We start from the raw sequence: 16,014 nt of genomic DNA, 5'->3' as shown, positions 1-16,014 counted from the left end.
AAGAATAGCTAGCCTTAGTCTGAACTTTCTATAGATAGCCTCAATCTGATAATTCTATAGAAAGTTGTGTTGAAGTAGGAATAACTAGCCTCAGTCTGATAATTCTATAGATAGTTGTGTTGGAGTAAGAATAGCTAGCCTTAGTCTGATAATTCTATTATGATGTATTACTGTGATTGTTGATACAGAGTGTGGAATTAGCCATGGCTGTAGGGATTTTGATGTATTAATGTGATTGTTGATACAGAGTGTGGAATTAGCCATGGCTGTAGGGATTTTGATGTATCATCTGACAAAGGCAGGAGTCTCGGGAATGGTGGACCAGCAACAACATTTGCTACACACCTGGACAAAGAACATAACCTGCAAGGTAAGTCTGACCTCTCACACCTGTACAAGAACATAACCTGCAAGGTAAGTCTGACCTCTCACACCTGTACAAGAACATAACCTGCAAGGTAAGTCTGACCTCTCACACCTGTACAAGAACATAAACTGCAAGGTAAGTCTGACCTCTCACACCTGGACAAGAACATAACCTGCAAGGTAAATCTGACTTCTTACACCTGGACAAGAACATAACCTGCAAGGTAAGTCTGACCTCTCACACCTGTACAAGAACATAACCTGCAAGGTAAGTCTGACCTCTCACACCTGGACAAGAGCATAACCTGCAAGGTAAATCTGACCTCTCACACCTGGACAAGAACATAACCTGCAAGGTAAATCTGACCTCTCACACCTGGACAAGAACATAACCTGCAAATCTGACCTCTCACACCTGGACAAGAACATAACCTGCAAGGTAAGTGTGACTTCTCACACCTGGACAAGAACATAACCTGCAAAGTAAATCTGACCTCATGGTGACCGTTGTTTGAATCAGGAGATGATAGAATACCTAATAACATTTTCACACAGTTGTGACAATTTTATTTAGGTTGGTTCAGCCTGGGTTAAATGAACCCAGATTGAATTTATGTAACCACAATATTTGTATGCCTCCCTTCAAAGAAGGTGGACAGATTGCTTTGCACCTGTTTGTTGGTTGGTCTGTCAGTAGACCACATGTCGTCCACTCAATATCTTGAGAATCATTCACTTGATTGTAATAATATTTCGTCTGTGGGTTAGTTATCAGTAGAAGAGAACCCCTAACGATTTCAGGGTGAATCCACTCTGGGCATAGGAATATACTGTCCACTCAATATCTTGAGAACCCTTTGCTTGGCAGACATCAAACTTGCTAGACTGGTACATCCTAAGGAGTAGATGTAACCTATTTACTTTGAGGTCTCATGATCAAGGGTCAAATTGGACATAGGAAGATTCTGTCTGCTCAATATCTTGAGAACCCTTTACTTGATTATCATCAAATTTGGTATATTGGAACATCAAAAGAAGTAGATGACCCCTATAGATTTTAAGGACACATGGTCAAAGGTCATGGGTTAAACTGGACATAGGGATATACTGTCCACTCAATATCTTGAGAACCCTTTGCTTGACAAACATCAAAACTTGGTTCACTGGTACCTCCTAAGGAGTAGATAACCCCTATTGATTTTGAAGTCACGTGGTGAAAGGTCAAGTATCAAACTGGACATAGGAAAAACTGTCTGGTCAATATCTCGAACCCTTTACTTGAAAGACATTAAACTTGGTGCACTGGTACAGCATACAGAGTGGATGACTCCTTGAGTTCAGCATGGTACAGTACCCACGACGTTATTCTTGACATGATAAACTATATAACACAATAGGATAGGATACACGCATGACGCAATAGGATACAAGCACGATACTATAGGATACACGGTAAACCTGATAAACGATCTTCACGATAGACCTGATAAACGCAAATCACGATAAACGATCTTCACGATAAACGAAAAACCTGATAGAAATGTTGTAAATGTAGAAGCAATTTAGACAGAACAAATTTTTGATACCTACAACATAATTACATTATGTTGTTAAGTAATTACATTATGTTGTTAAGTAATTACATTATGTTGTTAAGTAATTATGTTGATAATAATATTGAAGGATTTCAATAACGTATAATTTCTTTAATACACGGTCGTACTGGTTTTTAAAAAAAAATATTTTCAATTCTGCCATCACAGCTAAAATCAGAAAACTAAACTATATACGGTTTTTAATTCATTATTTGATATCTATATGAATTTTCTCAGCCAATGATTCTAAAACTTATATTGTCACTTAATGTTTCAAATTAATATATACATGGTAAATTATACAGGGAATTAAGTAAAATGTAATGTAGTGATATCATGCTTCAGTAGCTCTCTTATTCTAATGTCTATTATCTTGAATGTGAAATAAAACCAAGTAATATTGTGTGTGTAGCGAGGAGGGGGTTACTTTGCATCAAGCTCTAAGTTCACCGCTCACTCAACAATTACAATTATTTTCATCATAACCACTTCAAAAAAATCCATTGCACTACACCATATCTTCATACGTTAGATATTTCTACACTATGAGTGATAATTGATAGTCAGAAGTAATTGAAACATATTTATTTGAATTGGTATCTTAATAACAAAAAAAATAAATTATAAAAAAAAATAAACCAGCTTTTTTAAATTCGCAATTTTGAAACGCTTAAAAAATTTTGTGTTTAGTATGTAAAAATTCAAATAATCATCAAAACCGGCATAAATTTCTAGTATCTACCCGTACGACTATTGGTACATGGTACAAGTGTACATGTACAAGTAAAGGAAAACAAAACAATAATGACAGCTGAATTGTGCCTAGTTGAGTAGACTTTTGGGAGATGCAACACCCTTGCACCCTTTTAAAACTTAATCTTCTAAATGCGTGAAATACAATGTCCCTGAGAATGTTTGCTGTCAAAACATGGGTGATACACAAAATCAGATATAAGGACGCGCACAAGTTCAGTAGTTGGTATATAAGTAGAATGCAGTTGGAAAAAATCGGAAGAAAAAGAGCCTTTATCAAAATATATGCAATAAACAATGTAATTTACTGAGTTTTCCTTTCAAATCCGAACTTCCTATTTTTCTGTTAGTGTTACAGTGGAACCCTGTTATTACGTTCCCCCTTTATTACGTTAGTCCGCATAATACGTTGGAATTTCAAAGCACAAAACCATTTTTTAACAAACCTATATAAAATAGACCCCGTTATTACGTTGTCCTAAGATGCCGGGACTCAGTATTACATTGTAAAAATTCCAACAAAAACTTAATAAACCCCTAATTATTCAATAGTGATTCTCAAAATAATAAACCATTCACACCTCGACTGACCCAGGCAGTCACCACGTAAATTTCCTGGTCTCTTTGGGGATTAGAGACGCTTGACTGATCACGCTTCGATAGATCTACCGACATCAATACCGGTGAATACCCTGTATCGAAGCCAGTGATAAACAATTAAATAATGTTTATTTAGAAATTGTACTCTATGAAATTTACCTCATTTTTCATATTTTGATGATCAAAGAAATAATAATTTCTCAACCACATGCGTATTCAGCATCATGTGATTACCTTCGCTATTAAAACTCTATTTATGGACAGCTTTGGTACCAAACATGAAGGGCAAAATATATCATAGCAATGTTAAAACAGCTTGGGTGACTGCTTGGACATAGGTGACTAAAAGTGTTCAATTAAAAAATTGTCCGTTGTTTGGACATGCAGCTTGGGCATTTGTAAATCTCCTCCATTCATACACCGATCAAACTGTCCAGTATTATTGGCAAATTCGTGCACGGCATTTACCTCAGTGAACATTCTAAAATCCCTTGATGAGCATGTGATTTTAGTGCCATCATTTAGTGTTATAATTGAAATCTTCGTGGATCATTATATTCTTTATGTTGATTGCGCTTAAATTATTCTCTGTGTTTATTGTTGGTGAGAAAAGTGTGTAAGTGCATGTTGGGTATCGTGTGTGTTTTGTGTCTATAGTTTTGTTGTTTTTTTGGGTGGGATATTTTTTATTGTGTTGTGTATTGTGTAATAAGAGAACTTAATTAATAAAAACGATGTTTTGTTATTTTTTTAAATACGAATGTTGAATACAAACTGGAACGAGTTATTGAGAGAAATTTACATGAAAGCATGTTAAAATTGAACAAAATGGCGGTCCAAACAAATGCAGAAAAGCAACGTTTATCAAAACATCCTTATGTATCCTACACCAGAAATAAAGAAAAGGGATAAGAACATGAAGAATTACGGACATTAAAGATAAGATGTAAATAAAACAAAGTATCATAGTCTTTTAAACAAAGAAACAGTATATTCACACACACACCCCTTCACGGAGTATCAACGAAAGATAAACAATTTCCAAATGATATTTTTAACGGATTTCACTTGGAACGCTTATTACGTTGCCCCCGGTATTACGTTATTTTATTGTGGAAAAATGAAAAATGTAATAACAGGGTTCCGCTGTAATTACAAGCAAATGTTTATGAACTTCAGATGAAGGAGCTTTCAGATTTACTGTCTTTGGTTTGCTCGGCAAACCACTGCCTACTTTCCAGACTACTTAGAATGAAATTGTGATAAATTTTCACCCCTTCTGGACAGACAAATAGCTCTTCTTCTGCCTTAAAATCGACTCCCTCAAATATAGTGTCTTTCCTCGATTCCTAAAGATAGCTTCAGTAACAAAACAAATAAAGCTTTCGGAAAGTATCGAACTTTTTCATTAGATTTAATATACGCGATCTTGATAGTTTCCAAAGCTACACGATAAACGATTTTCACGATAAATGGAAAACATGATACACGCAAAACATGATACACGATATAGACCTGATAAACGCAAAACACGATAGAAAATGGAAAACCTGATAAACTTAAAACACGATACAATAGGATACATGCACGATATGACAGGATACACGCACGATAGAACACAATAGGAATGTCAAAAATAACATTGTGGGTACTGCACAAGGGTCAAACTGGACATAGTAATATATTGTCTCCTATATTTTAAGAACCCTTAGCTTGACAGACATAAAACTTGGTACACAGGTACATCATCAGGAGTAGATGATCCCTATTGATTTTAGATCACATGATCAAAGCCAAGGGTCAATGTACTCTGTACATAGGAAGATATCTGCTCAATATCTTGAGTATTTTGGTACTACTGTCAATTAAATGATGCATGTGTATAAACCTTTTCAATTTTGCACCAATTAGGGAATACATGTTTTACAGAAATTTCTTGTTAAACATGCTTCATGTTCACATTGAAATTCTCAAGTGGAATAACTTAACTTATTTATTGCTTAAAATGGGTCAACTTTAACCATTTCAAGTGTAAAATATTAAGAAATCACTGTCTAGTTTGTTGGATAAGTGAGGTGATTATGTACAACAGAAAACTAGATCATTTGTGTAGCAAGTTTGGGCTCTGACAAAGCTTGACTGTGTGTGAGCTCTAACAAGGCGGGGCTGTGTGTGAGCTCTGACAAAGATGGGCTGTGTGTGGGCTCTGACAAAGCTTGGCTGTGTGTGAGCTCTAACAAGGCGAGGCTGTGTGTGAGCTCTGACAAAGCTTGGCTGTGTGTGAGCTCTGACAAGGTGGGGCTGTGTGTGGGCTCTGACAAAGCTTGGCTGTGTGTGAGCTCTAACAAGGCGAGGCTGTGTGTGAGCTCTGACAAAGCTTGGCTGTGTGTGAGCTCTGACAAGGTGGGGCTGTGTGTGAGCTCTGACAAAGCTTGGCTGTGTGTGAGCTCTGACAAGGTGGGGCTGTGTGTGAGCTCTGACAAAGCTTGGCTGTGTGTGAGCTCTGACAAGGCGGGGCTGTGTGTGAGCTCTGACAAAGCTTGGCTGTGTGTGAGCTCTGACAAGGTGGGGCTGTGTGTGAGCTCTGACAAAGCTTGGCTGTGTGTGAGCTCTAACAAGGCGAGGCTGTGTGTGAGCTCTGACAAAGCTTGGCTGTGTGTGAGCTCTGACAAGGCGGGGCTGTGTGTGAGCTCTGACAAAGATGGGCTGTGTGTGGGCTCTGACAAAGCTTGGCTGTGTGTGAGCTCTGACAAAGCTTGGCTGTGTGTGAGCTCTGACAAGGTGGGGCTGTGTGTGAGCTCTGACAAAGCTTGGCTGTGTGTGAGCTCTGACAAGGTGGGGCTGTGTGTGGACTCTAACAAAGCTGGTCTGTGTATGAACTCTGACAAGGCAGGGGTATTTGTGGGCTCTGACTAGGCTGGGCTGTGTGTGGGCTCTGACAAGGTGGGGCTGTGTGTGGGCTCTGACAAGGTGGGGCTGTGTGTGGGCTCTGACAAGGTGGGGCTGTGTGTGAGCTCTGACAAGGTGGGACTGTGTGTGAGCTCTGACAAGGTGGGACTGTGTGTGAGCTCTAACAAGGCGAGGCTGTGTGTGGGCTCTGACAAAGCTTGACTGTGTGTGAGCTCTGACAAGGTGGGACTGTGTGTGGGCTCTGACAAGGTGGGACTGTGTGTGAGCTCTGACAAGGTGGGGCTGTGTGTGAGCTCTGACAAGGTGGGGCTGTGTGTGAGCTCTGACAAAGCTTGGCTGTGTGTGAGCTCTGACAAGGTGGGGCTGTGTGTGAGCTCTGACAAGGTGGGGCTGTGTGTGGACTCTAACAAAGCTGGTCTGTGTATGAACTCTGACAAGGCAGGGGTATTTGTGGGCTCTGACTAGGCTGGGCTGTGTGTGGGCTCTGACAAGGCGGGGCTGTGTGTGGGCTCTGACTAGGCTGGGCTGTGTGTGGGGTCTGACAAGGTTGTGCGTGCATGTGGGCTCTGGCAAAACTGGACTGTGTGTGAGCTCTGAGCTCTGACAGTGCTTAGGGGAGGCTGTCTAAAGGCTTTGATTACCATTTGAAGACAAAGTATAGTGCTAAAACGTCACATTCATGACCTGAATATGTCGACCAGTATAGATCTAGCGTAAAATCTAATTTCACACAAAATGTTTGAGAGTAAAGCCCTCGTGATGCATGTTTGACAGACATTGTAGCCAGGCTGTAACTTAAAACATCAAAGGAATGATGTCAGCTTGTGTCATCTGGTAAACAGTGTCAAATGGAATAAAGCTGTTTTGTTTTATGCCTGGTTTCATAGAACTCCTGTAAATAAATGGAAGAGGAATTTGACACACCAGTTAATTACCCAGGAGACCTTGTTGCATGCAACTGAATAATTATAAGAATATTTCATGATAAAAAGAGATTATTTACAAACAAACGAAAACGAGAGGCTTTGAAATAGGTCAAACTGATTGAAGAAAAATTCTTTGAAATTATTTTGAAATGCCTCAGTCTGATTAAAATCAGACGCCATACTCATTATTTTCTCGTTGGAATAGTAAGGAGAAGGGGCTGGTTTTAATCAGACTGGACTTGCCTATGATTTTGAATTGACAATACTACAGAACTCAGGTTCAAACCTCTCTAAAGGTTCCGTATAATTTCAAACATGTTACAGCTCACACATTTATTAAATAAAGTATTGCTGTTTTGTATCAGTTTTATACAAAGTGTTTGTTGATACCAAATAGTTCTGTCTAGGGATGGCTTCATGAAATAATTGAACAATCCCAGATCACTCAGTGCCACAGCCCATTTTTGGTAAAGGTTATTTGATACCAAGCGAAAAAGAAATTTTGAGATATAAACATGTTAATGTTACCTTAATTGGAACTAATGCTCATAAAGTTGTCCGGGCAGCCCCCAGGAAGTATGAATTAAACAAAACTTAATTAGACATTTATGAATCGGTCTTGTATGAATAATGTCAGTATAATTAACTTTAGTTGAGATTAAACAACAGAATATATATTATTCATAAATTGAGAGAAAATTGAGAAAAAAAACAACTATGTTCAATGCTCCTAAATTTGCATTTTGAAATGTGCGGAATAGTGAAAATTGATTACAAGCTCTCTTGAGATTTTATTCATATTATAAGCCTCAGAGTGACATATAGAAAAGAAGCAAAGCGATTAAAAAGTAATATGCCATTATTATAAATTCCATGGATATAATTCATACAGCTGATTAAATGGTTTTCTTTATTTGACAAAAATATTGGTTTTGTAAAAGATGAAACAGATTATGTTGCGTGGGAATCGAGTAGGCTGACGGGGGATTCTGTGCTTGTTTATAAAGAGATATGAAATAATTATTAAACAAACATAGATGAATTGGATCAAAATACTGTTACGATTTCCTGTTTATCAGTTTTAGCTCACCTGAGCCAAAGACTCCGGTGAAATTTTCTGTCACAATCTGAACAAACTTGAATCTCCCTAGGTAGTGCAGATTCAAGTTTGTTTAAATTGTGACCCCCTGAAGTAGGGTGGGGCCACAATAGGGGATCAAAGTTTTACATGGGAAGAGAAATATCTTTAAATATCTTCATCTGACAACAACAGCAGGTCCATGAGTAATCATAGTAATATGCAAGTATTTTCATGTAGTTCAATTTCAAGTTTGTTCAATTCAGAGACCCTGGGGCCACAACAAGATAGTTTTATGTGGAAATATACAGGAATTTAATTTCAACAAATTCTTTTCAAGAGTAGCAGAGCACACTAATTCATTTCCAAATGTTCTGAAGTTGTTAAAATGTAGGATTTTTATGCCCCTGTAACTATTGTTTTGTCCCTGTCTGTCTGTCTGAAACTTTAAGGATGTTCGCACACAACATTTGGAGTAAAATGTCAATTTTTTTGGAAGTGTATTTTCAATATCTACGTGGAAGGAGAATTAGGAAATTGAAAAGAAAAACTGGGGTCGCAATGCTTGTTATTGAGCTACAGTGTTCTAAACATGACCTTTTTGTACTTAAAATTTATTATATTAAACTTGATTTGTCTGTTGGTGTCAACACAATGTAAGTAACAGAAATTAATCATTGCATAAAATAGATGCATAATCAAGTCTTCTAACAACTGTTTTCATACTGAAAATTAAATGTCTTTCTTGCAACATGTTTGTAATTTTTCCATTGGCAAGAAATTACCTTGTTTGAATTATTCATTGAACAGATGTAATTAGTTGTGTTTTGCTTTTTTCAGGAGAGTTCACCTTTGTTGCGCATGGCTGCCATGAGTGGACTAATGGCTTTAATCGGTTCCCAGAAAACTCTTATTTCTGTAGGTATATACTATGTGTACTGTGAAACTGTTAAAATATGCTTTACAACTGGGAGACCTCTATCTCGAGTCTCTGCACTGCATCCTACCTAAGGCATTTTAGCACTGATAGTAAATGTTTGTTTGCCAAGCACACTGCTATCAGAAGTGAAAGTCAAGGTCTTTCAGACATGACTTTAAGGACAGAGGACCTGTGTAACAGTAGGCATTGGCATGATACAGAACCGTCACTGCTATGGCCCTGAGCACCATGCTTAAGGTCAGAACCCTCACTGCTATGGCCCTGAGCACCATGCTTAAGGTCATGAGTTGCTCCATCTAAAGCAAATGATGTCTTCACATGTGAAAAATTCTTGAATGGAATATAAAACAACATAGACACAAACAAACCTCATTAAATCAACATTACGTCATTTTGCCTACAATTATAACAAATGGCCTGTCCCACTTAGCCAGGTTCCCTACAAGTTATACGTAACATTGATTTATATTCTCTCAGACCCGCCTACTCATAAATCTAATTGTAAAAGTGAAAAAAAAATGTTTCATTAGTAGTGTATAAACAATGTTTTATTTTCATGTCTTGAATTGTTAGGTCACTTGAGTCAATCAGGTGACCGCTATTGCTGTTGGTCTGCATTTGTCATCAACAGTTGATCATTTTTAATTTGTTGATAACTACATTTCCAATTATTTTAAAATTTGGTATGAAAAATCTTTGGGACAAGGGTGAGATAAATTAGAAATTCCAGGACTCCTACACCCACAGGGCCTTAGGAGTGGGGCAAAAATTGACCAATTTTCAAAAATCTTTTCTATAATTGCACATTTGTAAGAAACCGCCGCGGTGGCCTAGTGGTTAGAGCGTCCGCCCCGCATGCGGAAGGCTGGGGTTCGAATCCCGACCGCAACAGACCTAAGTCGTTAAAACAGGTAGTGACAATTCCATCGCCAAAAGTGCGGCATCAGGTGTGAATGTCACAGGTCCTTGGAGATTACCTTAAAAACGGATGTCCCGTGTCGCAGTAGGTGTGGCACGCTAAAGAACCCTCACTGCTCAAAGGCCATAAGCACCAAGCAAAGGCCTAAATTTGAAGCCCCTCACCGGTCTTGGTGACGTCTCCATATGAATGAAAATTCGAGAGAGAGAGACGTTAAGCAAGATACAATCAATTAATCACATATGTAAGAAAACCTAAATGCATAGTGATGTAGAGTAGGAAATATTAAAATAATATCTTCTTTAGTGCAATTGATACTAGGTTGAAAGTAAATGTATACAGGTGACTCAATAACTCGAAGTTCAAGGGACCTTGATAAAACTTTAAGAAATCGAGAGTTTGAGAGATCGAAATTTGGAAATTGAAGGTCCGCCGGTATGGTTCAGATTTTACAGTAACCAGAAATGTTTTCCTTCATATTCATCAGGTACTTTGATATCAAAATAAAAAACATTATTTTGCATTAATAAAAACATTTCAAAGTTTATGTATTTATTTGTTCTTTAATCATGCTTAGATAGGCATACAAAACAAGTTACGATGACGCTTTACTATCGCAAACTAAACAGAGCACAATGTTATGTCGCTTTACCCAAAGCAAAAATTCTAACGAATGAGTAAAACGATGTTTTAGAGTAACTTTACACAAAGAACAAACCCGAGAAATTTAACAGTCTGTAGATCTCTAATTTATGTATAAAACTTACTCTCTCGTCAAGTCAAAACAAATTATAGATTTTATTCATAGTCGGATTATATATAATTTTAATCATCACGACACCAAACCCCAGTGCAAGGTGTAAACTGACCAATTAGCCAATTATATACCCAAGTGTGTCACCCCCACAAAGAAGTACAGGCGATGTTTCAACTATGTAAACACCTAATTACCCCTCCGGCATTCAACAAAATCCAGGTAAGGCCCAAGCGGAAATTATTACACACTTGGGTAATGGTGGGTATACGCTACCACCACTTCGAGAGATCGAGAGTGAAAAACAATGAAATGTGTTTTACAGGACCCGACTTCACTTCGAGAGATCGAGAACTTCGAGAGATCGAACGTTCGAGAGATTGATAGTAAATTTGCTTTGTTACATAGAGAGAAAAATTGGGACCATGATATCACTTTAAGAGACCGAGAACTTCGAGAGATCGAAGTTCGAGCCATCGAGAGTCACCTGTATTTAGAAGGAGCAGGTAGTACTTTACCAGAATTGTAAATTTCATGATCCCAGGGGTTAATGGTTTCGGTTCCAAGGTGGGTCCAAAATGGCTATAGTGATTGAATGTCTTTATCATTTGAAAGACTGTCGTGACAGGTGTTGGCACTTTAACGAACCTCACTGCTACGACCCTGTGCTAAGCATACAGTGTAGGTCTAATTTTGTTGTACTTCACCTACAGCTGGTGGCGTTTCAATATGAGTGAAAAATCCTCAACAGGACATACAACAGAAACAAACTGTTCTGATGTACACATTCCACACTGTTCTGTAACATGAAAACATATTTCACATGTTCCATATTCTGATGTACATGGTCCACCTTTCTTTTTTTCAGAACACTGGAAGCATGTCGATGTCCTTGGGTGGTATGGATGCTGACGATGTTGTCAAGGTGATGACTCAGATGATTTCCACCGGTGATGACCTTGGAATTCAGAAAACAGCAGCCTGGATGTTGGGGAACTATTATCTTTCTGCGTCTTCAGTGGCAGAGACCAGAGTTAACGGTAAACATTACAAACTATTATCTGTCTGGTTTTTCCATGGCGGAAACCAAAGCTAGCGGTATAGATTACAAACTGCTATCTGTCTGGTTTTTCCATGGTGGAAACCAAAGCTAGCGGTATAGATTACAAACTGCTATCTGTCTGCTTTTTCCATGGCGGAAACCAAAGCTAGCGGTATAGATTACAAACTGCTATCTGTCTGCTTTTTCCATGGCGGAAACCAAAGCTAGTGGTATATATACATTACAAACTGTTATCTGTCTGGTTTTTTCCATGGTGGAGCAGTATAGCTAGATTACAAACTCTTATGTGTCTGTTTTTTCGTTAACAAGGAAATGAATAGTTTATGTTAAATATCAGTAGAATTTTATATTGGTGTATGAAGTTTGTATGTATGTAAGGCTCTGTGTTTGTGAAAACTAGGTCTGATGTGATTCTAGGTGCTTTCAATGACACAATGCATGTTTCTAAACTTTTTCATTTTTTCAGCAAAATTAATTCTTTTCATTCCTAAAACTACTTTAAATGTGTTTTAAATGAAATATTTTGCGTAATTTTCGAGTTTGAAAGCGATGAAATTCAAATCTTGCGATATGCATATTTTCTTTCGCTAGTTTACGCGCCATTATGTGTGACGTCATATGTGCCCCTGGGTTTGAAAACATCTATAAGCCATTTCATAAACAGATTAGATTAAATCGACAGAAAAACAATTATCACGTTAATGGCTTGTAAATAATATTGCATTAAGATGTTTTGTGCCATGCTTGGGTGTACTAGTTGTCAGTAGAAAGGATTTAGACTGAGTATTTTTTTCAATTTTTCGAAGGTAGGTACGAGAAAAAAGACATGGATAATTTTTTGTTGGAGCAAGAACTTTACCTTTTAAAAAACACCCAGTCACCTTTTCAAAAACCACTTGGACAAAGACCCTGATAAACTGCGAGAAAATGGATATATTGAAGCTATAAGCACTGGTAGGCCTACAGCATACATTCTGTTTTGCTCTTCAAATTCAATACATACTCGGATCAACTTACCTTTACCTTGTAACAACATATACAATGTAACTTGTGCTCTCAGTTTCTACCAACTGGTAGATTTACAAAAATTTTAAAGATACAAAATAATTGAACTTTTAATTATACAAATAATAGAATACACTGTATTGTATTTCTTAACTTTAAATTGAATTATAAAATTATTTCCTTATTGAACTCGTAACATCTTGAGCGCATTGAGCAGTATAATGCCGTACTCCCACTTCCTAACGACGTGCAGATCACAATTCAAAAATGATAATAAGATTGCTCTATCAAAATAAAATAATGTGATTTCCATTTTAAATTTGATTATTTTTATTGATTTGTGTGTGTTTTTTCTTTTTCTTTCTTTCCAAAATGCACCCGTGACAGTAGCTTGGCCTAAGGCCTAGTTGTCAACCATGTAACGTATTATAATTTGTCTAATCCAAAAATAAATAATTATTGCACTGTTTATTTTAGAAAAACAGCGCCAATTACAGATGTATAAAGGAATAACATTACCAAACAGTTTGTAGACAGCGACCCATATAAACATTATTTACTTGCAATATTGCCGATTTCGTACACGCTTTACTCGCTATATTTGAGTATTTACATCGCTATATGTATGCGCTGGTGGCGAAAACATAAAACTCGGAAAATTTGTCAACATCGATATAAATGTTGCCCATGGTGAATAAATTGGGTTAAAAGCTGAGTTTTCATTAATATCTCACACTACTTATACAATCTGAAGGGCGCATGTGATATGTCACTGTTCTATGACTATACCTACCTAATTAACTCGACTTTTTGAAATCGGGGCTTAGATTTAAGTGTGTATTGTGGTTAATTATCGCAAAATTTCGGCGAACGAACTATTATAATTAATTACTACATAAGCATAAAGAAGACTTGTAATTTTGTATACTTTGAAAACATGAGATGTGTCCTTTAATTTGGTCTAAATGTCTGACAAATGAAAACTAGGTCTGATATGATTCTTGGTGCTTTTGGTCTGTCTTACAAATGAAAATTCTATTCAAGAACTCCGGTTTTTTACTGCTTCTACCAATATGGATGGTTATATAGAGAGAGTGCATCAGTACTTGTGGTATGGAGATATTCTATTCTTAACTTATAGAAAAGTTTAAAAGATGCTGATTTCCACCTTCAACTTGCAACACTTCTGTTTTTTGTTATCCACACATCCTTGAGATATCCTCCGGAACCCAGTCCGTTGCGAGCAGTGGTAGACTTTCACATTGATTTTTTTTTATTTTCTAGTGCCTATCTCCCTGAAATATCTCCCAGAATCCAGTCTGTTACGAGCAGTGGTAGACTTTCTCATTGAGGCAGGCAAGAAAGGTAACACAGTTATAATTCTAGACATAATCATGCTGCTTTACAAAACTGAGACTTTGTATTATGTGTTACATTTTAGCAACATAAAAAAAGCAAACTGAAAGAATTGTTGAAGATGAAGCAATGTTATTGATGAGCAAGTTTGATAAGAAAAGTTCAGGTTATTAAAACGGACATTTCAGAATTCTTTAAATGCAAGATTCATAGTGTATTCTTCATCAAATTTCATTGATGCTTTCAAGGATGACATTTGCACAAAGGTTTGGTATTCTTACAATGTCTTCTTACAGATTTTCTGATTGAAAGGTCAAATTACAAAACCAGACTACTAGGACATGTGCAAATGGATGCCATATTTTGTATAGTGTTAGTCCCCATTATTTTAAAACCTAATTCAAAACATTTGTTGTAGGACCTGAAGCTATTCCAGAGACCCGGGTGAAGTGCTGCCTCAGAAGTCTAGTGGAAAAAGTCAGTCAAACCCTGCCCCCTGTCAACTGGGCTGGTATCCTCGCCCCCTTAATGAGAGTCAATTTCAGTAAGTATCGAATTGGACCCTGCCCCTGTTAACTGCTCAGACCCTGCCCTCTGTCAACTGGGCTGGTATCCTCGCCCCCTTAATGAGAGTCAATTTCAGTAAGTATCGAATTGGACCCTGCCCCTGTTAACTGCTCAGACCCTGCCCTCTGTCAACTGGGCTGGTATCCGCACCCCTTTAATGAGAGTCAATTTCAGTAAGTATCGAATCGGACCTTGCCCCCTGTCAACTGCTCGGACCTTGCCCCCTGTCAACTGCTCAGACCTTGCCTCCTGTCAACTGCTCAGACCCTGCCTCCTTTCAACTGCTCAGACCTTACCTCTTGTCAACTGCTCAGACCTTGCCCCCTGTCAACTGCTCAGACCCTGCCTCTTGTAAACTGCTCAGACCTTGCCCCCTGTCAACTGCTCAGACCCTGTCTCCTGTCAACTGCTCAGACCTTGCCTCTTGTCAACTGCTCAGACCCTGCCCCCTGTCAACTGCTCAGACCTTGCCTCTTGTCAGCTGCTCAGACCCTGCCCCCTGTCAACTGCTCAAACCTTGCCTCTTGTCAACTGCTCAGACCCTTCCCCCTGTCAACTGGTCAAACCTTGCCTCTTGTCAACTGCTCAGACCCTGTCCCCTGTCAACTGCTCAAACCTTGCCTCTTGTAAACTGCTCAGACCCTTCCCCCTGTCAACTGCTCAAACCTTGCCTCTTGTCAACTGCTCAGACCCTTCCCCCTGTCAACTGCTCAAACGTTGCCTCTTGTCAACTGCTCAAACCTTGCCTCTTGTCAACTGCTCAGACCTTGCCTCCTGTCAACTGCTCAGACCTTGCCTCTTGTCAACTGCTCAGACCTTGCCTCCTGTCAACTGGTCAGACCTTGTCCCTTGTCAACTGGTCAGATGTCCTTACTCCTCTAATGAGTGTCAATTTAAGTAAGTAACAAATCAGAAAACTTGGAGGAAGAGGCTTACAAACTACTATCAAGGTCAAGTGACTCCAGTGACCTTGACATTTAACCTAGATCATAAAAATTTGTACAAATCAGAACCTTTTCTGATGGAGACATGGGATTTTCTAGGGAGATAATTGGGTGATTTGTTCTACAAACTCATTTCCATAACTGGGAAATGTATTATAAAGATAACTTAAATAGAGCTAGTGATCTGTTTCTATGGTTTGTCGGAACATTTTCCCCCAGAGAGCAACAGATCTGCAGC

The 16,014-nt window shown here is 38.3% G+C and overlaps 1 protein-coding gene across 2 annotated transcripts in view; it reads left to right on the top strand.

Annotated features, from left to right (window-relative positions):
* The window catches only part of LOC125649985 (focadhesin-like), a 193,024-nt gene that overhangs the window by 144,963 nt on the left and 32,047 nt on the right, over nucleotides 1–16,014 (top strand). For both annotated transcript variants that reach the window (XM_048877901.2, XM_048877902.2), the window contains 5 exons: nucleotides 248–370; nucleotides 9,069–9,146; nucleotides 11,710–11,881; nucleotides 14,194–14,274; nucleotides 14,684–14,809. In XM_048877901.2, the coding sequence (XP_048733858.2) occupies nucleotides 248–370; nucleotides 9,069–9,146; nucleotides 11,710–11,881; nucleotides 14,194–14,274; nucleotides 14,684–14,809 (580 nt within the window). The remainder of the gene's footprint in view (nucleotides 1–247; nucleotides 371–9,068; nucleotides 9,147–11,709; nucleotides 11,882–14,193; nucleotides 14,275–14,683; nucleotides 14,810–16,014) is intronic.

The sequence above is a fragment of the Ostrea edulis genome, chromosome 5 (assembly GCF_947568905.1).
Source record: "Ostrea edulis chromosome 5, xbOstEdul1.1, whole genome shotgun sequence".
In the NCBI taxonomy this organism is placed as follows: Eukaryota; Metazoa; Mollusca; class Bivalvia; order Ostreida; family Ostreidae; genus Ostrea; species Ostrea edulis.
Note: the sequence above shows the minus strand (reverse complement) of the source record. Positions and strands in the feature narration are given on the sequence as shown.